At 40.4% G+C, this 27,736-nt stretch overlaps 1 protein-coding gene across 4 annotated transcripts in view; it reads left to right on the forward strand.

Annotated features, from left to right (window-relative positions):
• The window catches only part of CACNB4 (calcium voltage-gated channel auxiliary subunit beta 4), a 196,149-nt gene that overhangs the window by 123,368 nt on the left and 45,045 nt on the right, over positions 1–27,736 (forward strand). For all 4 annotated transcript variants that reach the window (XR_005586227.1, XM_039494873.1, XM_039494875.1 and 1 more), the window contains 7 exons: positions 15,122–15,241; positions 17,180–17,302; positions 21,544–21,674; positions 23,297–23,373; positions 23,777–23,796; positions 23,884–23,964; positions 26,586–26,644. Coding sequence is in view for 3 of the 4 variants with exons in the window: in XM_039494873.1 (XP_039350807.1) it covers positions 15,122–15,241; positions 17,180–17,302; positions 21,544–21,674; positions 23,297–23,373; positions 23,777–23,796; positions 23,884–23,964; positions 26,586–26,644 (611 nt within the window). In the remaining variant the exon portion in view is untranslated. The remainder of the gene's footprint in view (positions 1–15,121; positions 15,242–17,179; positions 17,303–21,543; positions 21,675–23,296; positions 23,374–23,776; positions 23,797–23,883; positions 23,965–26,585; positions 26,645–27,736) is intronic.

Here is a 27,736-nt window from a genome sequence, read left to right on the forward strand (position 1 = left end):
ATTTGTCCTTTGTAGAAATTATCTACTCATTAAAGTACAGCTCTGTCTGAAAAATAACTCTGTAAAAATGCATCATGGAGCTTCATGTGTTAATTGTTTCTCAGTTATTTCCATATTACTGTATAAATGCACTCAGTTTACAAGGGCATGCCTTGGAAACTAAACCAGGGATCTGAGAATCAATCTGGGTTCTTTTTTGCTAATGCATCATCACTAGTAATAAAGATTCTGCAAGGCAAAATCTGAACTCTTGCCCTTGTGCAACCCTATATTTGTAAATAACAGCAGCTGGAACTTACGGAATAATTCTCTTGATGTATGAGCCAGAATAGATGTCACCTTTCAGGCAGCAGCCCAAGGAATTTCTCCTCTCCTTCCCTCTTTCTCTCCCTCCCCTCTCAAGGGCAACATCCCTCTTGTCCTTCTTAGGGTTGTCTGGAGACTGTCACGTTAACAGGGAGGGGATTTCCATGCAGCTTTCTCTTCACATTGGACATACAGCTCCTACCCTGCTGACCGTGCGTGCTGTGTGCAGAGCTTCCTTCTCTGGAGCAGAGAGTGGTCCTGTGATGAGTGAAGAGAACACTGATCACTGTATTCTCCCTGCAGACGCAGAAGTGTGAGAGACCATTGTGGTGATGCAGCAATGTAAAAGGATGTATAGTTATGATGTGATATGAGATACATGAGTTGACCACACAAATTCTAAGGAGTAGCAACCCTTCTATATTCTCTTTGTATAGGAAAGAGATGTTGTTTGGTGGGTAAAAGGGGTCTGGGAGTCAAGACTGCTGTGCTTTCTTCCTTGTTTTGATTTCCTTGGTGGCCTCCTGTCTCTTAGTTTATCCATATCTGAAATGGGCATATTTGCCTATATCACAGAGGTGTCCAGTGGCTTAATTAATTTTGTCAAAATGCTTTGATCAAGATCCTTGGATGAAAGCTGCTACATAAGTGCAAAATATTATTGTAATGCTAGCGCTTGGGTTCTTCAGTAAAAACTGCTTGCCTGCCAGTCACTCATGTTCAATACAGTGTGTGCTCATCTGAAACTCATTGAAAAGTAGGGTTCTCATTTTCCCTTCCTGAAAGTTCTCATTCTTTCTCCCTCAGAACATGATCTTTCCTTTAACTTGATGTAGTGAACAAAAAAAGGGAAGTTAAACTTTGTTAAAATGATTCCAGCTGTCCCTGAATGGTGCCTGTCTCACAGCTTTATAAAGAACAAGAGATCACCACATAGCCTTTCTTCTCAGTACTCTTTGAAGGATCTTTTGAGGCCTCAAGACACTGGCAGTTGTAACAAATGAGGTCTTTATTTCTTCTTCCTTGCCCTCTGGGTCTTGAGAGATTTCTTTCACATCTCACTTGATAACACCCTCTCTTGCCTAGCGAAGTTAGATTTCTCCTAGCTTCCTTTATTCTTTTAGATTCTGCATTTTTCTTTGCAAGCAGCTCTTGGCTTTTTTTGGATGGTGTTTGATGCCCTTTTTTTCCTCCACCACTTGCTGTGCTCCCATGGATCTGCTGCTCACTCAAAGTACCATGCTTTTTATTTTTTAAAAACAAATGAGAGGCGACATTGTTAAAGATATTTGAGATTTTCTTTTATCCGCATTTTTAAAACTCAGCTCAATGCTTTCTTGTTTCACAAATGTTCCACTTTCCCAATTATCCAGTTTTTGCTCAGCTTCTTTAATTCAGAAGGTACCAATGCATCTAACTGATGAATTCCTGGCAAGCAAATGCATATATGTATATGTACTCAGAAAACTTTCCAGTCTGTTATGTGTTTGCATTTTACAGATAAGGATAGGAAATATAGGAGTTAGGGGGACTTTATTCATGCCTTCTGTTGACATGAGTGTAGTTAAGTGCTAATAAATTAAGGCTTTGCAGTATACACAGCCATAAATGAGTGCTGTGATAAAATACTGAAGGTGGGTCAATCATTTAATCAATTGCAGAAGCTGTTTCATTATTACACATCAAGTCATAATGTCAATAGTGGTGTTTCAGTGGCATACAGCTAGTGATGTGACTAAGAGACATAACTGAGATCTGGAGTTTAATGGAGATTTGGGCCTGGCTTACTTAGAAGTGCTAAGCACCCACAGTGGCCTATGAGGAAGATCCTCTCTTCTAGTTTCATTGTACTGGAAAGATGAGTGTTTAGTATTTCTATACAGATAGATTAACACCTTTTCAGATTGAATTAAACCATGAGATATGCTGTATCTAGAATGTGAGGCTCCCTGTAAGTATAAGAAATATATTCAGTGTTTTCTTCTATAGAGAGAATAGTTTTGTATGTACAGCACATAGGGTGCCCAGGTGTCCAGATTTTATAGGGACAGTCCCAATATTTGGGGGCTTTGTCTTATCATAGGACTGGAAGGGACCTCGAGAGGTCATCTAGTCCAGTCCTCTGCACTCATGCAGGACTAAGTATTATCTAGACCATTCCTGACAGGTGTTTGTCTAACCTGCTCTTAAAAATCTCCAGTGATGGAGATTCCACAATCTTCCTAGGCAATTTATTCCAGTACTTAACCCTGACAGGAAATTTTTCCTGATGTCCAACCTAAACCTCCCTTGCTGCAATTTAAGCCCATTGCTTCTTGTCCTATCCTCAGAGGTTAAGAACATTTTTTTTCTCCCTCCTCCTTGTAACAACCTTTTATGTACTTGAAAACTGTTACCGTGTCTCCACTCAGTCTTCTTTTCTCTAGACTAAACGAACCCATTTTTTTCAGTCTTCCCCCATAGGTCATGTTTTCTAGACCTTTAATCATTTTGGTTGCTCTTCTCTGGACTTTCTCCAATTTATTCACATCTTTCCTGAAATGTGGTGCCCAGAACTGGACACAGTACTCCAGTTGAGGCCTAATCAGCACGAATAGAGCGGAAGAGTTACTTCTCGTGTCTTGCTTACAACACTCCTGCTAATACATCCCAGAATGCTGTTAGCTTTTTTTTTTTTTTTTGCAACAGTGTTACACTGTTGACTCATATTTAGCTTGTGATCCACTATGACCCCCCCAATCCCTTTCCACGGTACTCCTTCCTAGGCCGTCATTTCCCATTTTTTATGTGTGCAACTGATTGTTCCTTCCTAAATGAAGTACTTGGTATTTGTCCTTACTGAATTTCATCCTATTTACTTCATTTCTCCAGTTTGTCCAGATCATCTTGAATTTTAATCCTATCCTCGAAAGCACTTGCAACCCCTCCCAGCTTGGTATCGTCCGCAAGCTTTATAAGTGTACTCTCTATGCTATTATCTAAATCATAGGTGCCTATTACCCCACACCCTCTGTCCCAGTTTTTCACACTTGCTGTCTGGTCACCTTAACAACACAGGACTGGGAGCTAGGCTATGCATGGATCTTCCATAGGTGCACACAGATGGTAGTGGATGGGAGAGGCCTAAAAACTCTTCCTCCTTCCCCTTCCCCGCCCTGTTCCATCCAAACATCAGTGAGGCATATGTTATCTGAAAGAAATAGGTAAGAAACTCCCTCCCTGTGGCTGGCCAGCAGTTGGCCAGGCACAGCGTGGAGTATGCCTATGGGATGGTGTACGATGTATAGTTTCCCTTCATCCCCCAGAGCTCTGAAAATGATTACAAAGCTATACTTGGGGTGATGCAGCTCTGCATAGCTACCAATGAAAGTTAATGCCTTCAAGGCACAGTCTGGCCCAAAGTATTATTGTTCAGTGATATAACAATGATACTGCATTGTAATAAGCATTAAAACAGAGGAGGGAAAATGTGTTAGTGTGTAAGGGAAATAGGAAATTACTGTCAAGAGCATGTTATATACGTTATCTTAGCTGTTAGTTTTTAAAGGGTTAGTATTTCTGTGGTTCTTGTATATTCCTCCTTCTGCAGGTTAAGACTCCAGTCATTCAAATAGAGGCGATGGAACACTTTGTGGTGGTGTTTGCCTCAGAAGTGAACATCTTTATCTTAGATGGCAGTAATGTAGTTTATGTCATCTCAGTCATGTGATAGTGAAACTGTTGAGTGATAAAAGTATATCAGCATGTGTAGTTTAGCAGCAGAATGACAAGCTACAGGCGGGTTACATTGTCCAGCTCTAGGTAAGGAAATGTCAGAAACTGCCTCTTCTAGCTAAGAAGGATAATACTTGATGTTCCTTTGTTAGTGTAAGCAGATGGTAATTGAAAGGTGTTTTATATTTACAAGGTTGTGACCACATACTGGGCTAAGTAAACTCAGAGTTAGGAGGCCAAAGGTGTTAGAGCAGGATACTGTTATTATAGAACTAACAGGAAGCACTGTTGACTTATTATCATGAAACTAATTGGGCTAAAATATTACTCATTTAGAATTAGCTCCTCCCCTCAGCAAAATAAAGTTTGTGTGGTATGGTGAGTTTTGAGAGTAGGGATAGTGTTCTATGGACCCGTTCCCAATATGCTTAGTCAGACCAAATACTTTTTGAAATTAGAATATTTGGCCTCTTTAAGGTGCTTAAAAGTAGGTCCTATATGGTTACAGAAAGCTACCATATGCCTGCGAGTCAGTAACTGTATAACATCCCTGCACCCTGCAGAAACCATTCCATGATATCAATATTTATTATTCAAGCCTTTGGAAAAGCTACTGACAGCTGGAGGAATTACCAGCTGCACATGAAACTAAAAGTGTTTGTATGCCCGATTAATCATGAATGGCTGTACTCAATAGGAAGAAATGTTTTCTGATTTTTGCACAGCGGAAGTCCCCAAAAATGAAAGCCATCTGATAGTTTGCATTGAATTCAGCCCTAAGCGGCTCATAATATCCAGCCTTCTTTCCGTAATTTGTGTACTGGCGTAGAAATGAAATTTCAATTTCTTTCTGTGTGGAAGTTTAGTATTTCTTATCAGGGCTCTGATAACTAAAACAAAGTAGCTCTGTTAGTTTCTCTTTGTAGTTCTGATGGAAATTATATACAGAAAAGACTGAGAGGTATTAGGTTAGATTGTCAACTCTGAGGGGCAGGGACCATCTTTATGGTCTGTGTTTGTACAGCACCTAGCACAGTGGGGTCCTGGTCTATGATTAGGTTTCCTAATTGCTACAATAATACCAATAACAAATAAATAATATCTAGTTCTCCTCATGCAAAATTCCTCTCCAACTCATGCAGGATTGTACCATACTATATATTTTGTAGTACTTTGATTTGTTATTGGTGACATATAACCAGCAAAAAACAAAGGACTGGAGGAAACGTTGTGTCCATTTTATTGTGACTCTTACAAGGTCTAAACAGGAAGAACCCAAGTCATACAGTCACCCCAGTTCACAGACTTGGGGGGAGGGATAGCTCAGTGGTTTAAGCACTGGCCTGCTAAACCCAGGATTATGAGTTCAGTTCTTGAGGGGGGGCATTTAGGGAACTGGGGTAACAATCTGTTTGGAGATTGGTCCTACTTTGAGCAGCAGGTTGGATTAGATGACCTCCTGAGGTCCCTTCCAACCCTGATATTCTATGACTCCTGGACCAAAAATGGCACATTTAGCCCAATATATTTCCTTTTCTTCTCCTCCTTTCCTTATATTAAAGGACTGCACAAAAAGTGGGGGAGAGGGGTTTGAACTTGTTCCTTAAATGAACCTCATTCTATTACTGACTACAGCAGTGGGATTCTCTTGCCTGTCCCTCTACCACATGATGTTTTCACTACAGGATCTTCTAGGATACACAGGGTACATTTGGTGTCAGTTATCTCCTCCTGTTCCTTCGGCTTCAGACTGGATTGAGAGAGGGAGAATTTTAGTAAAACCTTCACTCTGGGCTCCTCCCTTCTTCTGTATAGTTAATTCAGGAGCAATGCCATAACTTCCTAATGAAACCAAGCCAATGATTGAGCATTTCATTACCAGCCCAAAATCTGAGCCATGAATCTCTTGGAGTAAACTCAGGCCAAGTTGGAAGTGAATTTAGGCCCATTTATGGCTTTAGATGGAAATTAGGCAAAATTCTCTTGTTTTGGCTGAGTTTTGCTCTGAGCTTCAAGGTCTGTTTGATTCAAGAAACAGAGTGAGAATGAACCCACATGAACTGAAACTGGGAGGGAAAAAAGGGTTTGTATTTAGCCCTGCAAATCAAACCCAATGAGTTTCAGCTAGGCTTTGCTAAGCCTTCCATTTACTCTCTAGACCAGCGTATGGTATAACATTGATGGGCTTCATAAGAAGTGTCTTTGAGATGCTGCCTGGCCAAAAGAGACTGAGAATCTTTTCATGAGGGTTAGAGAGAAAAATTGCTTATTTATATAAACATAAGGTATCTGTAGTTAATCTTAGTGTACTCAAAATAAATGTTTGCAGTTGGACTAGATGTGTTATGCATACAGTTTCTTTTGTTTTAATATTACTTTTCTTATCCTCATCTCAGTTCTTAATTAATTTTGGTTTTAATTCAACCCCTTGAGTCTGAGGCTTTTGTTTTGGGAATTTCAACCAGACAGTCCCAAGGAAATGAAACAACCTTTCTAACCCTAAGGAGAGAGAGTAAAGGGAAGATGCCTGCAGCCTATCCTCATTCAGGATTCCCTGTCATAAAAGGTCTTGGACTAGGGAGTCATCTCCCATTGGGTGTGCCACTATCAGGGTTTTGGTCGGATGCATGCCTGTGAAATGTCTGCAGGTCACTGAAGATAAGTGGTATGTGTATTACAGTAGTGCATAAGAACCCCAATCAGAGATCGACGTCCCATTGAACTTGGCACAGTACAAGGACTTAAGGCTTTCGGAAGCCACATCCAGTCCTTGTCTGGAAGAAAGCTCTTCATAGTACAGGGTATTTGAGAATGAGGGGGAAGAATGGGGAAATGTGTGTGGAACCTTGGAGCACTGTGGCGGGGGGGCATTGTGGATGCTGCTGAGGGAGGGAGAGCACTCCAAAGAAGGACTCTGCATAGCAAAAAGCTGGATGCCTGTGAGTTTTGTGGGCTTAGTTATAGAGACTGAGGGCTACTCAAGAACTGGAAGTCTCTCTGCATCACGCCAGTGGAACCTTGGGGATTAGCAGCACCCAGTGTTGAGTGCAAAGTCACATCTCTCCCTGTATATCTATATATAAACCTGCTGACTTAAAAAATTGTCCTGAGGTGTCTGGAATCCACAGATCCTTTCTGCACTTTTCTAAGTTCCTCCTAAACACAGTGATTCCCCCCGCCACCACTTTTAACACAAAAACTGGTCATATGGCTGTTGGGGAAAGGGTCTGAGGACACAAGCCACCTGGACTTCTGAGGTGGTGCTATAGCAGTCAGATTTCACCCTAATAATACAGGGATCACTTCAGCTATGATTTAACGCCATTAACTTCAGTGTGTTTACAATGGGTATGGATTCCTTCCCACATCCCAAAGGCAGAGCCTGAGCCCTAGGAGGGGAAAGAGAGATTCTGGCTGCTGCCAGATATGCAGTAGTGTGAATGGGTGGTTGGAGGAGTGGGCGGGGCTGAGCCTATACCCATTTCTGGATCTCAGTCAGTCACTTAGGCCAGGTGCACTTCCCCCCATTCTCCTTCTCAGAGCCATGTGGGGCAGGAACGCTACTCCACCACCCTCCTCGAGGAGAAAAGAGGTCTCTCGTTGGTGTCAGAGATGTAGGTGGACGGTGACGAAGGTGAAGAACCTCCAGGAGGATAGACTCAGTCTCTACTTAGCCACTCCCTGGATATTGTCATTGCTGCTGTACGTTTGAAAGTACTATTCTGGGACAAGGACTTTGTCTTCCTACATGCTGTACAATGCACTGCATGTTCTGCCTGCTACCGCAATACAAATAATAAATAGTAATTATCTGGTGGTCTGTGTGGCATCACTCAGGCTGCATTTAATTGTTTGAAGCCACTATATTCAGCATCAAGGCAGGACTCTGGGAACTGCCACAATTTATGGGGGCTGAAACTCAGCCATGAGATGCTAGATGTTTGCTTGGAGGTGGAATATTTAAGAGGGGTAGATTAAGAATGCTCTTTGGGGGAGGAATTCCAGGGGAAGAGCAGGGAGAGCATCAGTGAAGGAGGGACTGATGATTTAAAAGTGTCCCGAATTTTTTTTGCCTCTGACCTCTGACCATATTAAGACTCCAGCTGATCACACAGAATAATTAACTGCTTGGAGATATATTGCCTACTACCTGAAACTTCCTTTTAAGGAAGTATTGGCATTTTAGCCCTTTGGGGTTTGAGTTGAGCTCTCTTTTACCAGGGATCTTATTGCTAAGTCACTCCTGACAATAGCTACTTTCACGTTGGAGACTGTATTAAAAAAAAAGAAAAGAAAAGGTTGGCTTCCCCCTTAAGCAGCATGTACGCTTTATTAAAGGTTGTGAGTGGTGAGGCAGTTTCATGTGGGGATGTCTGCTCAATGTCTGTTTATTCCTGGATAGAGAGATTTACTCAAAATGTCCTTAACAATTTTGTAGTGTCCACAAGAATAAGACTCCCACAATGAGATGAGAAGATGCGGCTCTGTTGTCTGTTAGACTCTCTTGCTGCATATAAAAGGCTGAATCAAAAATAAAACAAAAAATCACTTGAAGCTCCCCAGTCAGACAAAACGCTCTCTCCCTTCCTTAGCTAACCTGAAAATCACTGTATGAGGCCTTCTGCTGCAGGCAGAGCCTTGGAAATGTATGGAGCAGAATACTTCCTGGTTCTGCTACACGCAGCTTGCCTTTCCGAGGGATTGCATATATTTGGAGCAATTCAGTGGAATGGTAGTTAAACCATGCTCATTTCATGGGAGATAATATCATTTGTGAGGGACAAGTGTTCAGATGTGCGTGATATTTGTGGCACTCCAAATTTGAAACAGTTTATTCTTGGCACCAATGTAATCTTTATTCTGTTCCTTTTAGGAAGGGGGGGGCTAAAAGATATTATTCTCCTGTCTCCTTTAAGAGGTCAGAAGGCTGCCTGGTCTTCTTCCCATTGCTTATGGTAACCCAGTGATCTCCCTCACCCTCTATACAGGGCTGGCTCCAGGCACCAGCATTTCAAGCAGGTGTTTGGGGTGGCAATCTGCAAGGGGCGGCAGTCCGTGTGTTTTTGCCCCCAAGCAGCGTGCTGAATTGCTGCCGCAGACAGCGGGGGCAGTCTGTGTGCCGTTAAGGTTGCACGCGCGTTTCTGCGGCGGCGGCAATTTGGCAGCAGTTTCTATGTTCAGCTGTCCGCGGCGGCACAGCTCCTGTCTTCCGGCTGAAGACAGAAGCTGCTGCCGAATTGCCGCCACCGCGGAAACGCGCGAACCGCCCTAACGGTACATGGACTGCCCTCGCCGTCCGCGGTGGCAATTCGGTGCGCTGCTTGGGGCAGCAAAAACAGTAGAGCTGGCCCTGCCTCTATAAATAGACCAGGCCATACAAACCCCGAAATCATTGGGGCCAGTGGAGGGAGTGCCAGCCAGCCGGAGGTGTGAATGTATGTTCAGCAGAGAGGCACTGATTATATACCCGTAACTGCAGAAACATTATTTAATTCACCATCCTTGGTATCACTTCAAATCCCAGTGTTTTTTGTCTGTCTTGAAAAGATGAACTATAACAATTGATCCAGTATGGCGGTAGAGGGGGAAGGTAATTAATGAAAAGAAAAATGAGCTCACCCACAAAAGCAGGAAATTAAACTGCTATCAAATAGATATGAAATGAGCCATACAATCCAGGGGAGAATATAGCTCTCTGTTGAAACCTTTCAGATTGTTAAAACTGGAATGTTCACAACAACTGTTGGTGTGTGTTTATCTTCACAAAGATGTTGGGTGCCTCATAGGGTTGCCAATTTTAGTTGGATGTATTCCTGGAGGTTTCATCACATGACATAATCTTTAATTAAAGATTAATCTTTAATTTCTGGAGGCTCCAGGACAATCCTGGAGGACTGGCAACCCTACATGGTCTCAAGGGGAAGAAGACAACAAAGTGATATGGCAGTTCCTATGGTAACTGCTCCTTGCATAGTGTATACCAGATTAATTCATAAATTATATACATTCTGGGTAGTTTGTTGGCATTGACTCTCAAGACTCATTAACCACAATAAGGCACTTTTTATTTATGTATTCTTTGCTTTGTATTTTGAAAGGCAAATATTCCCTTATTATCTGCGCACAAGGCTCACTATAGAAGGAATAATTTTGAGGCCTCCTTGCCATGTAAAATTATGGATATGTGCTGTACACCTAACTAGTTGATTCATTCAAAAAACCTGCTGGCTGACAGAGGCTATATAATGTAAATTAAAACAAAAATTAAAGGGTCCTTCGATGCAGTGTCAGGGTCCAAAGAGAGAGAGAGAAAGAGAGAGACAATGGATTCAAGAGTTCTCAACTTCTTTCCTCTGTACTAGCACTTTATGTTGACATAATTTGCTTTTCACTCTGTGGTCATGTAGGCAATTATTCTCTCCCACCCATGAGGGTGAAAAAACAAAACGAACCGCCCCCCCGCCCCCCAAACAAACAAAAACTATATATTTTTTCTTTTGCGGTGTTTAAAGCTCTTTGAGCTGGTGATTAGGCCTTGAAGATTATTATAATTATTTGATTTATTTACCATTTTTATTATAGTAGTGTCAGCAGCCATAATCAGACTCTGAGCCCCATTATGCTGGGTACTGTACAAATATAAAGTGCAGGACAGTCCCTGTCCCCAGAAGATCCCAGTATAAATAGAGAAAAAGATAAAGGGTATGGTATACAAAGGGAATGGAGATGCAAGACATGGGTGATTTTATTAGGCACACCAAGGGGGGAGGGCTGAAATGAATGGGATCACTTGCATGAGTAAATGCTCCCCAGTGTGAGTGAGGTTGCATGATCTGACTCAGAGTGAGTCGCAGCAGAAGGCTGGGAGTCAGGCCTACTTTTTTATTTTTTTGACTCAGTCACTAACTATTAGGTCATGTTTCTGCCCTATATAGTGTTAGCCACTTTGGGCATGAGCACACAGTACGCTGAAGAATACATATTTTTATTACTTGCCTTTGGTTGGCGCCTCTACCTTTCTCTCCCATCCCTATAGTAGTGAAGCATTTTCTCATTCAAGACATTTCTTTTGATTCATCGTCACCTGACTTGTATTCCTGGGATTATCCAATTAGTGTTTGGCACATCTTTGTGGAGTGGGGTCATAAATGTGACTGTAACACTCCATTATCTTCTGTTGTCCAACCACCATCCAGTATTGAGCAACAACTAAGAACAGCCTCATGGTACCAGTTGGTATGGTTAAGTTGGCTTTAAGACTGCTTCGTGCTGCCAGAGAAGTGCAAATCAGCCCTAGCATGGCATACTACTGCAAGCACTGGAAACTGTGCCCCCCACATGTATAACAGTTTTATGAAGTTACCAGGCAATCCATATGGAGCTATGCAAAATCAGCCCCAGAGAATGTGATTGTCTAGGTATTAACCCCTGTATTTCTACATTCACTACACCATCATCCACAGATTCTCAGCTCGGCTCCCATGTGCTCTGTTGATTTGTCATCTCCGTGACACGCACTGTACTTCGTTCTTACCCACTTTCCAATAAAGAAAAGATTAAAAGGAAAATCACATGGTTGAAAAGGTCATGGATGATGAACAACGTCTGCCATTCCTGATGAGTGGTGTTGGCCCTGTCTTCAGCCATGGGCTTACCAGGGTCTGGTGCATTCCTGTTGCATTATATTATGCTGTGTAGGGCTCCAACATCTCTGAAGGAAGCCAGTTCCTACCACCATAAATTGTACATATTTATTGTGTCTTTTGATTGAATATCTGAAGACTGTGATATTTTTTCCCTTTCCGCTGCCATTGAGCATTCACATCTTCCAAGTGCTTCACATCTTCCAAGTGTTTTACAGACATTAACTAAGTGGCTGTGATAGTAGAGAGAATGGCAACTTAACCATGTCTACATGAAACACTCCGTACTCCAAATAATGTAATATGGTCTTTGAAAGGTCTGAAGCTGGAGGGAAAGTAGTAAGATGCTACAGAGAATCAGTACCACAAAGTACTTTTTTTTTTGGCTCTAGTTTTCAAAAATAGGCGTATAATGCAGTGTTGCCAATTCTCACAACATTGTTTGTGAGTCTTGCTGTATTTGATGTTTCTCCTCAAGCCCCAGCCGCTGGAGTCATATGATTACATGAGAATCTCCACTTTCATCTAAACAAAAGTAAGTTTCTAATCCTTGTGGATGCAGAGAGAGAGGCTACAAAATGGGAAGCCTAAACACTCAAAATAGAAGGCAAATCAACCCCCCCAAATATATAATTTTTAAAATTCCATGATTTTTATTCCAGTCTCATGATTTGGAATCCTTGGGGTTGGCAGTACTACAAACTCAACTTCTTGACTTTTTGCTGACAATCACATACTCAAATATCTTTGTCATAAAATATGACCCATATGATTTGCAGGTGCAATCAGGTACTTAAATGTCTGGGCATTTATTTACCCACAATTATTTGCTCTCTTAGACTTGTGGCTTCAGTTATTGTGGGTGCGAGAACGCAGGCACAAAGTCTGAGTCTGCCTTTGAATATCAGCCCGTGTGTTACTTTAGTAGACAGGATCACTGCACAAGCGCTGTGATTTCCAGACAGAGATGCAGATATGTTTTATGCCATTGTTGCTTTGTTTTTAACTTAAGTAGCTAGCTGTCTAACCAATATCTGTCCTTAAAATATTGGGTCTACAGCCTGTCTAACTAAGTTGTTATAATCAGTTTGTTCCAAAACTTCATCACAATGTTTCTTTAAATTTCACAGCTTTGAATATTCCTTTGGGTATGTCTGATACTTGCATCAGAGCATACCTGACTGAATGCTGCTGTACTTCAGTGGAGTTTATTATGAGAGTTCTGAGAATTACTGTTGATTTCTCCTTGGTTTCTACTTATTTTACTTGTCTAAGCTCACTGCCAAATACAGTTATGCTGTTAAATAGCTTCAGACATGAAAATATACTGAAATGACATCACCATAGAATAAATAGGATACTATTTATCATAGCAGTGAAGATCAGTTTTTAAATGGCTTTTTTAATGTACTTGCATCTGAATTGGTTGAGTCATGACTTAATTTAAAACTCTTCTAAAAATTGTGATGAGACAAAATAGTCATCCATTTGACAAAAATAGATTGTTAATGGCTTTCCTGGATGAGAAAATGATTTTTTTCAGTTTGCTACTGAAAATGTGATCACTTAGAAATGTGTTGCTGTATTTATTGGGCAACACTTCACTAAATACAGAAGATCCAGTTAATTAATGCTTCTCGCGTATACAATTCTATAATATTTTACAGCAATGGTCACAAACAGTGTGGTGTAGAGTTCCTACGGGGCTTTTGATTGTTACTGTATGGTACTACATCCAGCTTCTGCATGGAGATCTGCATGGATAGACTCTTGTGCAGCCCCGTTGACTTAATTGGGTTTTATCATGGATGCAAGGATAGTTTTGTTTGTATGATTAGGGTCCTAGTGTTGTGCTTTTCTGAACTCATAAATGTACAAAATATGTAAATATAAAAATGTGTTAATGAGACTAAATTATGCCATTTACATATGGTCTTGTACCCTAAACTTTATGTATTATGTGCTGATATTTAAAGTATTAATTGCCATTGCATTCAAGTTTGTAATACAGAACCTCAAAAATTTGTAATTGTGCAAAGCTACCCACCGTGTGTCATAACAATGCAGAATCTCTAACTGAAATAAAACTAACTGCCGCTATTGCTGGGGGCTAATAAATTAAACTAAATACAAATTAATCAAATGCCAAACCAAATAGTACTTGATTCTGAATCACTGGAGTCAGTGGGAGATTGGGAATTTCATTGGGCACAGGATCAAGTGCAGAAAGAGGAAGGAAGTTTCGTAGCAAAGGCATTACTCACCTAAACAAGTATAAAAATAGACACTCCTCCTGTTTGGGAAATGGAACTGTCATGTGCATATCCTTGCCATGCGAGATTTACTAGACTATAGGACCAAATCCTAGAGCTTAGCATGCTTAGCATTTTGCAGGATCTGGCCACTACAAAAAAAAGTAACATGCCTTTTTAACACCATTTTTAGAAATGAGGCACATCTTTATTCGAATGAAGAGTCATGCAGGTAGAATTGAGCTCTAATTTTGCTAGGCATCTGGGGTCTATTTTGGTTTTTAGATTAATAATATTTGCAAATACTTTGTACATTCTTTTGTCTTTCTTACAAAATCGGGCCCCTATCCTGCAGTTGGATCCGTGCAGGCATGAAGGTACATTTGTGCCAATCTAATCGCAGAATCAGGACCTCAGTGTCAAGTTCTTTATTATGAAGGGGAGTGTAAAAACACTACTGGTTTTAGATTGTGCCACCCATCCTGAATGGTGACTTGAACAAGACATCTTACTGTACAGTGTATCCTATTTCTTCTCCTTACAGACTGATGTATACCCCTTCTGGTTCATATATAATCCCTATCTCATGATATTGCATAGGATGCATTTGGATTTATGTGTTCCATTCTCAAATAACTTTTTTAATAGTATGTTCTTGCATTTGGCCACTTTTGCTTCTTGATTCACATACATTTGTGTTTAGGTATGATGCATCGAATAATTCTTTGTCTGAGTGCTGCTGGTTACTGAGTAAAGTATTTATATATCAGTAATATATTTACACAGAGAAGAGATTTTAACTGAGCCATATAATAATCTGATTCTATCTCATGTGATGTAACCTTTGACGGAGAGCTGATCTTTAATCTAAGGCTATCAAACAGGATTTAAATCTTGTAATAGGTTGTTTGCTGTTCCCAGTGCTGATTTACTTATGATGCATGCCCATAAGAGAGACTAAGATATTGCACAAGTTCTGAGAAAGAGAGAGATTTCCTTTGGAATTTTGTGTTTTGCAGAAAAATAAAAATCTATAAAACTACTTAAATTCCTAGCTATATCCTGTACAATTTCCTATAAGAAATAAAACACAAAATCTACATAACAAAATTCAGGAAATAAACACTTGAGCAATGTTTTGTGAATTTGGCTTGGATTCTTCTAAGCAGTATATAATTTTTCTTAATGATGTGCTCTTCTTTTTAGGGATCAGCAGATTCATACACAAGCAGACCATCAGATTCTGATGTATCTTTGGAAGAGGACAGAGAAGCAATCCGCCAGGAGAGAGAACAGCAAGCAGCTATTCAGCTTGAAAGGGCAAAGGTGAGTTCTTCTTTTCAGCTTTAATAATAGCAAAGTTATATGGCATTTGGTGGCACATCAGCCTTTGCATAGTGTTAGAATTCTTTCTACAGGTTTATAATGGTGATCATATAATTTGAAAATAGCTTGGCAACCAACTACAAGATGCTAGAAGGGGAAATATCAAATATTTTCACAAAGAAGATACTACTTAAAACATAAAGCCAAATCCTGCTGTGTCACCCATGTAACCTTGTATGTGTTGGTAGATCCTAGATGTGTAAATGAGAGTGGAATTCGGCTCTTTTACTTAAGGAAAGGAAAGGAGAACAACATAAGAGATTGCTACCACATTTTCACAGCAATGTGCTCGACTGTTTTGAATTTGGATTTGCATTTGGTCCACTTGGTCACCCTATGGATGAGCTGTGGATGGACTGGATGTAAATATAATGGGACAAAATACTGCCCTGTAATGTATGCATGAGTTCCATTCATTTCAATTGCCATTGTATCAATATAGTCAGACATAGGATTTTGACCCAGTGGCTGCAATTTAGTCCTTTTTTTTTTGGTTTGTTTCTCAAATGTTGGTTGCTTGATTCATCCTGTGAAGAAGGGGGCTGCAGATGACAAACAGTGTGCCAGAGGGATCAGGCATTCAGATACTTCAGTGATGGCAGTGACAGTAAAATAAATTGGGGGTATGGATAGATACAGGCGAGTCTCATCTTATGCGGGGGTTCCATTCCGCGGTTAGCACGTAAAGCGAAAATCGCGTTTAGTCAAAATTACATTGAGTTGAATGGCGGGTGGAATCACCCGCACTACAAGTACAGTATTAAAATTGTTATTTTTCTTTTTCTTTTTATTTTTCTTTTCTTTTTTTTTTGTTTTTGTCGACCGCGTAATGCTGAAATCGCACACGTTAAATGTGCGTAAGATGCGACAGACCTGTACATGCCAGAGGGATTTTCCATCAGTGGAAAGCAGGCAGTGTTTTCAGGGCCACACTTTTTTCCAGGAGTTCTTCAGGTGGAAGCCAACTTCAGAGAATGGTTGGGACCCTGCTGGGAGAGGCTCCCAACCTTACAGGACTTGTTAAAAATGATACACTTTCTATGGGGTTTTAGATTGTCCTACTGAATTTAATAGAAAATTCTCTCCCTTCTATAGGTGGTTTAAAAAAGCCTGTAGAAAGGCTGTCTTGTTCTCTATTAAATTCTATACATTTTGGATTAATTCCTATTAACACCTATTACATTTCTGTAGAACCCTCCTAGTTTCATCCCTATTGAATTCGATAGGACTTTTCCATAGGTCTGAATCAGCATTTCTCCCTGTTGCTCTGGCCACCCCGCTGTCTTGGTCAGCTTCACCTACTTTTGAGGAAGTTTTAGGCAACTCTTGGCCACCCAGCAGAAAGGCTTTTGTAGGTACCTTGTGATGCTATGTACCTCACAAATTTCCTGCTACTCAGGGCATACAGCCCATTTTACACCAGCAGGAATTAACCAAGCCTTGGAACTTTTCTAGAGTACTTTGTAGCCTACATCTTATGTAGGATCTTCCACTACGTCACATGTCTTAGGACACAAAACAATCTCTGCAAAGGAAGAATTTTCTTACCTTGTGTACCACACTGCACTGAGTGCATTGTGGAGGGAGGGATTACCTTCCTTTGAATTATCCTACAAGTGGATTGATACCGATGGAGCAATTCTCTTTTGTAGCAAATCACATGGTTCAAATTTGGACCTGATGTAAGGAAGCACAACTCCCAATGACTTGTGTGGAGTTGTGTCCGCTGACATTAGGTCTGAATTTGGCTGTATTGCCAATGCATGACTAGTAAATACATATTTTTTTAATTTGACAAAGTCAGCACACTAACTCTTGAATCTAAAAAGTACAAGAACACTTCTGTAACATGCTTGTGACATGTTTTTTTGTTCCTAGTCTAAACCTGTAGCGTTTGCAGTTAAGACTAATGTGAGTTACTGTGGCGCACTGGATGAAGATGTTCCTGTCCCAAGCACTGCCATTTCTTTTGATGCCAAGGACTTTTTGCACATTAAAGAGGTAACTACAGCATGCAATTATTCCTCTGACCTGCCAACAACTAAAACCTAAGCAGTCAGATTTGAGCTATGCAAGACAAAAGAGAAAGCTGAATAGCAGCCAGCATTACACAGAGCATCTGTTTGATTAGCAATAACATCCAGGATCATTCATCCGTATCAGGATTCCAGTGCCATGAGGCTGTATCTTGTACTATTAAGAATTTGAATCTACTAATTCATTGTCTGGTCTTAAAAGCATGGAAGGGAAATCATGTCTTAGTAGATTTTAAAACCACTTGAACTTCATGGATATAGATTTTGTTCTTCACTAAAGCAGTGAGATTGAGACTGATAGTAGATAGCCTGGGAAAGGACACCTTGAGCCAAACAGTGGAGTTACACCAGCTTACACCAGGTCTGCAGGTAGCCCCCTAGAGAGGGCTTGTAGAAGAGGGAGAGGGCCTAGAATAAGAGAGTAAGAAAAAGCATCTGTAGGAAAGCTTTCTGCCTTGGGACATAGGGTTCATCTACACAAGTGGCAGTGAGTCCCAGAGCCTGTGTCAACGCATTCAGGCTCGCGGGGCTCAGGCTACTGCGCTAAAAATAGTTGTGTAGATGTTGCGGCTTTGGCTGGAGCTGAGTACTGCCTATGCTTCAGATCCCAAGCTGCAACATCTATTTTTAGAGCCTCCGCCCTGCAAGCTCTAGTGAGGAGACCTGGGATCTGATGCTCAGTGCCACTCACTGGGCAGGTCTTCACTACCATTGATCTATTGGGGATTGATTTATCGTGTCTAGTATAGACACAATAAAATCGATCCCCGATCGCTCTGCTGTCGACTCCGGAACTCCACCACTGCCGAGAGGCGGAAGCAGAGTCAACGGGGGAGCGGCGGCAGTCGACCCCATGAGGTAAGTTGATCTAAGATAGGTCAACTTCAGCTATGCTATTCTCGTAGCTGAAGTTGCATATCTTAGATCGATTCCCCCCCTCAGTGTAGACCAGGGCTGAGAGAAATGGGACCTCAGAGCAGAGAAGGGAGTTAAGGAATAGGGGCACCATCCTAAAATGCTAACTGGAGAGGAAATAATTTTTACTGTATGTTGAAGATATTTCCTGCAAATTTTCTTTGGGCTTCCTAAAGTGAACCCACAACATGTGCATGTGCAACATGTTATTTTGCACACATATATGCAGGCTTAGAACTTGCAAAACAAGATTCATCCATACATGCTGTAGGTTGATTTTAGGGGGCCTGATACCACTTCAGCTTGGAGCCTTTTGAAGTTCTCCCATCTTTGCTTTACAGTCCTGTGATTTTTGAAATGTTCTCTTGCCAAATAGCTCCTAGTTGTAATCCCTTGGAATTTACCAGAATGGCAATTCTCCCCTTTCCTACCAATACACAAATATTTTCATTGTATGTTATGAATTTATAAAACAAATTCTAATGTAGCCCATTTTATTGTCTATGCAAAACATTATATATGCAGAACTTTGTACATTTCCCTGCACAGCTGTTTTTATCTGTAACAATCCATCTGAAGATGGCAAAAGTTGTGGATGTTACTCTAAAATGGACAGCCAGGAACAAGATCAATTTAAAATGGTTGTCTGGTACTTTAGTTGGTGATCTATTTATGAGATTCCCAGGATGTAGGGTCATGTAGTTCAGTCTACAGTTTCTGAAATGAATTCTTTGCATCAGTCTCCACTGCAGAGGATGTTGGGAAGACAGCCACATCAGAGCTATTTTTTGGGTGACAGATCTGAAGTACTGTCCCAAATTGATGCCTCAGTAGAAGAGGTTTTAGTACAAATTGATTAACTAAATAGTAATAAGTCACCAGGACCAGATGGTTTTTGCCCAAGAGTTCTGAAGAAACTCAAATATGAAATCGCCGAACTACTAACTCTGGTATGTAACCTATCACTTAAATCACCTCTATTCTAGATGACTGGCACGTAATTAATGTAAAGTCAATTTTTAAAAAGAGCTCCAGAGGAGATCCTGGAAATTACAGGCCAGTGAGCCTAAGTTCAGTACTGGGCAAATTGGTAGAAACAGAACAGAATTTTCAGACACATAGAACAACACAATTTGTTGGGGAATAGTGGAAGAGTCAACCTGACTTTTGTAAAGGAAAGTCATGCCTCTCTAATTTCAGTGTACTTTGACAAGGTTTCTCTCCAAAGGCTCTTAAGCAAACTAAGTAGCCATGGAATAAGCTACTGGTTGAAAGGTAAGAAACAAAGGACAGGAATAATTGATCTGTTTTCACAATGGAGAAAGGTGAACAGCAGGGACCTGTGCTGTTCACCCAAGGACCTGTGCTGTTCAACATATTAATTAATGATCAGGAAAAAGGGGTGAACAGTGAAGTGGGGAAAATTTGCAGACAATACCAAATTATTCAAGATAGTTAAGTCCAAAGCAGACTCCAAGGAGTTACAGAGGGATCTCACAAAGCTGGGTGACAAAATGGCAGATGAAACTCATCATTGATAAGTGCAAAGTAACACACATTTGAAAAAATAATTCCAAGTAGCAGTCAAAAAGGCAAACAGTATGTTAGGAACTATTAAGCGAGGGATAGAAAATAAGACAGAAAATACTTTAATGTCATTATATAAATCCATGATGCACTCACACCTTGAATACTCTGTCCAGTTCCGGTCATCTCATTTAAAAAAAGGAATAGTGGAACTGGAAATGGTTCAGAGAAGGGCAACATAGATTATCAAGGGTCTGGAACAGCTTCCATATGAGGAAAGACTAAAAAGATTAAGGCTGTTCATCTTAGAAAAGAAATGACTAAGTGATATAATAGAGGTCTATAAGATCATGAATGGTGTGGAAAAAGTGAATAGAATAGTATACAAAAACCAGGGGTCATCCAATGAAATTAATAGGTAGCAGGCTTCATACAAACAATAGGAAGTACTATTTCACACGATGCACAATTAATCTGTGGAACTCATTGCCATGGGATATTGTGATGGCCAAAAGTATAACTGCATTCAAAAAAGTACTGGATAAGTTCATAGACATATATCCATCAAGATGGTCAGAGATGCAATCCCACATGCAAGACTGCTCTAAACTTCTGACTACCAGAAGCCAACAGTGGAAGATGGGTGGATCACTCCATAATTTCCCAGTTCTGTACATTCCCCCTGAAGCTCTGGCATGGACCATTGTCAGGGACAGGATACTGGGCTAGATGGACCATTGGTCTGATCAGTATAGCCATTCTTATGTTTTTAAACTAGCATATCATAATAGTATATAACAAAGGACAATGCAAACCACAGAAAAACTTGTATGGAAGGTGAGGAAAAATATACTTTTGCTAGGAAGTTATTGAGGCTGAACTTTCAAATTTGAGAGCCTAAAGTTGGGCCCCTAAATAAGTGGTCTGATTTTTTTTAATTGGTCTTGAGCCTATGCAGATCTCATTGACTTGAAATAGGAGCTTTAGAATGTATTTTAGTTGCCCAAGAATGAATTTAACGGCCTGAGAGTTTGGGGCCAGGGAACTGATAATTTAGAGAGATGGGGGTATATACTTGGCTTCTTCCTCACTCATTTCGCAAACAAATCTTTTACTTATTTTTTTCTGAAAGTATTAAAATGGAATTGATACACACTGGCTTTAATCATGTATAACCTCTCTAGGAAAACTAATATTCCTTTTGAAATATGGTGCCAAGAACTCTTGCCAAAAAATCATTGCAATTTTTTTGAAAATTACAAAATTGCTAAAAAATATGATCTGCTTAATTTACAAGGACCTAAATGAGGAGAACAAATTGTAAATCTTTAAAAGAGCTTGCTTAAAAAGTCCTGTCACCAGACAGTTAAAACAAATCTTTTGTCTTTATGGCAACTTAATTTCTTAACTTAATTAAAAAATATATCCAGGTGGTGTAGCTGTTTCTAGGGTGTATGACTGCAATTAAACTGAAATCAAGATAGAGGAAAGATGGTCCAGTGATTAGGGTGTTAGATAGTAGACCACTCTCCCAAACTACCATTACCCTTGGCACCAGTTTGCCTATTTGTTGATTGTGTCAGCAGAAAAGTCATGCCTGGACATAGAGAGTGAATACAGAATTTGACACTCCATGTCAAGGCTGAGAAAGTTCAGAGAGAGACCTGTACTGACATAGCTTGAGCTGTACCTGTTCTGTGGGCACATACAAGTCTTCAGTCTTGAGAGTTCTCAGTATGGCACAATAATCTGTCTGTGTTACAGAAATATAATAACGACTGGTGGATAGGAAGGCTGGTTAAAGAGGGCTGTGAGATTGGCTTCATTCCAAGCCCACTTCGGCTGGAGAATATCCGAATTCAGCAGGAGCAGAAGAGAGGACGTTTCCATGGCGGGTAAGACTGTCCTTAGCCATTTCAAAACACAACAAACACTGGGCAATATTTGAAGTTCAGCTGATTTGTTTTAATGTATTCCTCAATCTTCTCTTGTCTAAAAATGGTTTTGTATTCATATACCAGAATGGACAGTGGGTTAAAATATACACGTTTGCAGAAAACAGCAGGCATCCTAGATCTCTCACTGTCTCTGATGTTGAATACGAGGGACAGGAAAACTACAGGAATAAACTTTTGAAAAATGAGTCCTACAGGATGTGGACTATAGTGTGAAGGGTTCTGGAGGACAAGCAGTCTGAGCCCATGCAGGGTTGGATCAAATCAGTGATCACTCATGGGGCCCTAAGATTTTGCCTCATACTCTTTTCATTCTGACTCACCACTAAATTGACATGCTGGGAACAGCACAGAGACAGCGTTGCAGCATTCCTATCTTGTTGTAACCCTTTCTTTAAGAGAGATTGCACTCCGGCCGCTCCACTGCTTCTCACCTCAGGTTGCCTCTCCACTTTCATCCCAAGCCTGTCTCCTCCTTGTGTCTCCACCCCTAGGCCTAAATGGTGCATGTCTCTTAGCCCTGGTCTACACTTGGGTGGGGGAGGGGAGATCGATCTAAGTTACGCAACTTCAGCTACGTGAATAACATAGCTAAAGTTGACATACTTAGATCAACTTACCATGGCGTCTTCACTGCAGTGAGTCGATTGCTGCCACTCCCCAGTCGACTCTGCCTGTGCCTCTCGTGGCGGTGGAGTACAGGAGTCGACAGGAGAGTGCTCGGGGGTTGATTTATCACGTCTAGACTAGACACGATAAATCAATCCCCACTGGATCGATCGCTGCCCGCCGATCTGGCGGGTAGTGGAGACATACCCCCTAGTTAACACAGTCTTGAGCACAGGCCGGAGAGCCACAGCTCTGACAGTTAATCACTGTGAGACCTGCCTACTGTGTGTGAACATGTCACCATCCACTGGCTAAATACCCAAACAACAGACTTACTTTAATCATAGAACTCCTATTAACACTGATGAGATGGTGCATGCAGATAACAATACTTCATTGTAAAAGAAAGAAAGATGAGACGATTGAATCTAGCCATAATAGATGGCAAAAGTGAGGAGCATAATTTAATCTAGAAAGTAATGGCAGGGAATTGCCATACTAATTTACTTAATCAAGCTCAGGAATCATTTCAAGAGTAAACTATCTGGGGAAATGTTTCTAGAATAATTGGACAACATCAATTCTGATTTATCCAAATTGCTTTTACAGATTGAAATAGCTGAGTGTTAGCCCTTCTTCCTTGATGTTTGGAGAGAGAGGTACTTAACTGGGATGGATGCACAGTAAAAGAGAATATCAGATTATGGGAATTCATGTAGGTGAATCCCTTTTGTATTACTGGGGCCAAGTAATGGACTTGCTCTTCTCTGATCATATGACTGCGTGGTGAATTAAGCAGAGGCATATGGGATGTAATTTCCCCTCCTCCCAACCTTTAGGCAGGCCCTGGGGCAGAAGTGCAGCATCTCTGAGGCTGGAATAGGAGCTGCAGGGCCTTGTGAGTTCACTCTCAGAATACTTTGTGTTAATGGGCACTCTTTGTAATGCTGTAGGAAATCAAGTGGAAATTCTTCTTCGAGTCTTGGAGAAATGGTGTCTGGCACATTTAGAGCTACACCCACTTCCACAGGTGAATTTTGGATTTTATATAAGGAAAACTATTACTGTTTCTTAAACTTACCTTAGAAGTTGCAAATAAAATAAAATAAAGGGCTTCTCCGCACCCTCTTATTACTAATCTATAAAAATATCCCATAGATAAATGCTTATTTGTTCAAACCTTCCCCAAAATAATTGAAGGAGGAGAAAAAAATTTGCTTCTAAATGTATCAGTCATGTAGAGAGCTGGAGAAAAGAACCAGAAAAGCTGGCAAACTCCCTCAGAAGTGTAGTGACCTAATACTGATCAGAAAGGAGATGCAGAAATACAAATAATAAGTGCATTGACAGAGTGATCTTTGTTTGCAAATCTTGTGTCTATTGCATTATGTGCAGTATGCATGTTAACAAAGTTCTTGTTTTTGGTCTTTTAGCAAAACAGAAACAAAAAGTGGTAAGTATATTTTGCTATATAGTTTCTACAGTTTGCATGCTAAGTCTGTTTTAGATTATGTGCTGATGGGACATTTTCTTCTTTCAGACGGAACATGTTCCTCCTTATGACGTAGTGCCATCCATGAGGCCCGTTGTATTAGTTGGCCCGTCGCTGAAAGGTTATGAGGTATCTATTCTACTTAGTTACATTTAATTACTATTTTCTAGTCTGACACACACATACACGCGCGCGCGCACACACACAGGCCTTGTCTACATGCAGACGTTGCACTAATCAGCCTTTAGAACAAGTTAGTTAAACTGGTGCAACAGCCTGTGTCGATATTTTTATTCTGGTTTGTCTTAAAAATTCCTAGTAGATTTATGCTAAATCCAAGTAAGCCTGGTTTAAATAAGTGTTGCTACACAGCCTTTTGCACCTATTTGACTAAATCAGTTTAACATCACATCCAATGTGATATATACCATCATGTGCCAGCAATGCCCCTCTGCCATGTACATTGGCCAAACCAGTCTCTACGCAAAAGAATAAATGGACATAAATCTGACATCAAGAATTATAACATTAAAAAACCATTAGGAGAACACTTCAGTCTCCCTGGACACTCAGTAACAGACTTAAAAGTAGCATTTTTTCAACAAAAAAACTTCAAAAACAGACTCCAATGAGAAACTGCAGACCTAGAATTAATTTGCAAACTGGACACCATCAAATTAGGCCTGAATAAAGACTGGGATTGGATGGGTCACTACAAAAACTAATTTCCCCCCTACTGTTACTCACACCTTCTTGTCAACTGTTTGAAATGGGCCACCCTGATTACATTGGCCTCATTACCACTACAAAAGTGATTTTTCCTCCCTTGGTATTCTACTATTGAGAATAGCCCACCTCCACATTAATTGAATTGTCTCATTAGCACTGACCCCCCACTTGGTAAGGCAAATACCATATTTTCATGTACTGTGTATTTATACCTGCCTACTGTATTTTCCACTCCATGCATTTGATGAAGTGGGTTTTAGCCCACAAAAGCTTATGCCCAACTAAATTTGTTGGTCTCTAAGATGCCACAAGTACTCCTCATTGTTTAAGTTAAACCAGTGCAACTTTCTCATGTGACCTTAGTTAAAGTAGTGCAAGTTTCCTGTGTGTTGACAAGACCTAACTGATGCCATAATCATCCATTATGAGAATTTTACATCTTCCTATGAAATGCCTGGTACTGGAGAGACTAGACTAGCTGCAGCATTGGTCAGCTCCAGTGTGGTAATTTCTACATTCCTACTCTAGGCGCTGACCTTGTGAACCCATCACTATTACTGAAGTGTGTGGGGTGTTTTATTTTTTTTTTTTAAGTTATTACATAGAAATTTAAAGCTGAAGAGAATCCTGGCCCACCTAAACAATCACCGTCTATTCAGCATAACAATATGTACAGCAAAGCCTCACTAATATGCATAGTTAACCAGGACATTCATTATTAAATTCTGAAAATTAGCAAGTAAGATCCAGATTTAGGAAAGTATTTGAACACATGCTTAACTTTAAGCATGGGTGTAAATCCATCCTATTCAGCAAAGCAATGTTAGCATGTGCTGAAAGTTAAGCACATGAAGTGCTTTGCTGAATTGGGTCAAAAAGAAGTATGAACATATAATCAGTTACACTTCACTTAGTTTAATGAATGTTGATAATACTTCACAGCATATGAGTAAAAGTATTGTAATATATTTGATAAAACTAGTGAAGTATTAGTAATATGACAGCATGGTGCTATTATTAGTGCAGCACTCTGCTCTTGAATCAAGTTTTTTGGGTGAGAATTGTTGGATTTGCAGATTAGCAAAGTGAGAATTAGAAAGGCTCTACTGTATCTCATTTTCTAATATCTGCCTTTTAATTACATGGTAGCTTTCCCCTCAAGGGGTAAAAATTCTTCCTTGGCATACCTGAATTGACTTCAGTGGTGCTACAGCCTAAATGAATTTGGTCTAAGGACTCTCAAATTTTGGAGGGGTTTCGTTTGCTGATTTAAATATACAACATGCTACAAATTAGACACACAGACTCTCCCCTGGAAGAAAAAGACTCCTTGGAAATGAAATACCTTTTAGGTGCATAGAGTATCCAGTTAAATGGTGAAGGAATTAGGATATTTCCTTCAGTTAGAAAAATATAGAGAGACATATTTGTAATCCCTATATAATCTATATGGGAAAGTTCTTTGGACACTTTTTCTGATGAAAGTGTGCAAGAGGCATGTGAAAAGTGTAATTTACGAAAAATAAACTTCCAGAGACACAGGGTCTTGAATTGGTTACAATCTAGACTGGCAGATAGTGGGTGGTAAGCTGAATTACTCTGAAAGGGCTAAAGAGTTCATCCAACAAGTCAGTGGGAATTACAGGTGCTCAGCATCTCTCAGGATTTTGCCCATGTATGGTAATAGGATCCAGATCCATTTTCTGCCCGTAGATCTCATCGTGAAGATGTTGACCATTGCTGTTAGAACACTCCCGCATATGAGCACTTTGGAGTATGTTTCAGAAAACTAGCCAACTTTTATAATAAAGTATTTATTCCATTTGTGTATACATAAATTGCAGCTGGCAGATGTGTTTGAATGAGAGCTCGTTGATGATAGCACTACAATTAAATGTTTACTATCTATGTAAAGGACACTCATTATTGGAAATGTCCTTACCTTCTACCTCTTTTCTTACTTTTGACTTCTTTCTCTCCCTGTCAATCCTCTTTGTTCAATCTTCCTCACCTCTGCAAAGGTAACAGACATGATGCAGAAAGCCCTCTTTGACTTCCTGAAGCACAGGTTTGATGGGAGGTGAGAAATATAATCTTTTTCATGTTTTTTCCCACATTATAATGATTTTATGTAGTGCCTTTTATCGAGGAGGATCCCAGTGCACTCTTAAAAACAGTTGTTTTTTGTCACCCGGTGGCTACAATTCAGTGTTGAATAAAAGGATTCACTAACTATATATGTAGAAATCCTTTTATTTAACACTGAATTGTAGCCACCGGGTGACAAACAACAACTGTTTTTAAGAGTGCATAACAACACGAAGAATGGAAGGTGTAACAGAGCAGAATTTTGCCTGAATACTGAATCCAACTGAAATTGCAGGGAAAATGTAGGTAGGCAGAATGTAATTACCCTAGATGGAATTTGACAAGGGTAAAAAGAAAGAAGTGCCTTGGAATCTCTAATGATGACGTGTGGCAAGGATCTTAGGTTCCTTTTAATGTTGCATCTGAGGGCTGGTCTACACTACCACGGTAAATTGATCTAACTTACGCAACTGCAGTTACATGAATAACGTAACTGAAGTAGATGTAGTTAGATCCACTTACTACGGCTGCACTGCACTGTGTTGACAGGATAGCATCTCTTGTTGACTTCCCTTGCGCTTCTCGGGGAGGTGGAGTACACAAATTGATGGAAGTGTGCTCGCCCATCGATTTAGTGTGTCTTCACAAGACCCACTAAATCGACACTCGCTGCATCAGTTGCAGCAGTGCTGATCTGTAGACATGCCCTGAGTGTGCCTCCCAAGAACATGATGCCTCTTCACACCAGGGTGGGGCACTAGTTCACTACTGACTCAGAGGAAACAGTGCCACCTACTGAATCACCAGCAGTACTTTCTGCAGTATCAGGGTTTTCCTGGAAGGTCTCCTATTCAAATATTAACTCTGCTCATCTCATGAGACCACAATACAGCATAATTGCCGGTCAAATGAGCTCAACAAATCAGATTTTTTTTTAATCGAAGAGGCTTCCACCTACCCTTGCTGAATGTCATTAAACAGTAGAGCTGTGGGAATAACTGATTTTTTAAATATAATTTCCTGCCTATACTGAAAAATCAGGGGGTGGGGTGTAGGGAGAATTGCTTTGAGAATTTTTTTTCAG

The sequence above is a fragment of the Mauremys reevesii genome, linkage group 11, assembly GCF_016161935.1.
Source record: "Mauremys reevesii isolate NIE-2019 linkage group 11, ASM1616193v1, whole genome shotgun sequence".
NCBI lineage: Eukaryota > Metazoa > Chordata > Testudines > Geoemydidae > Mauremys > Mauremys reevesii.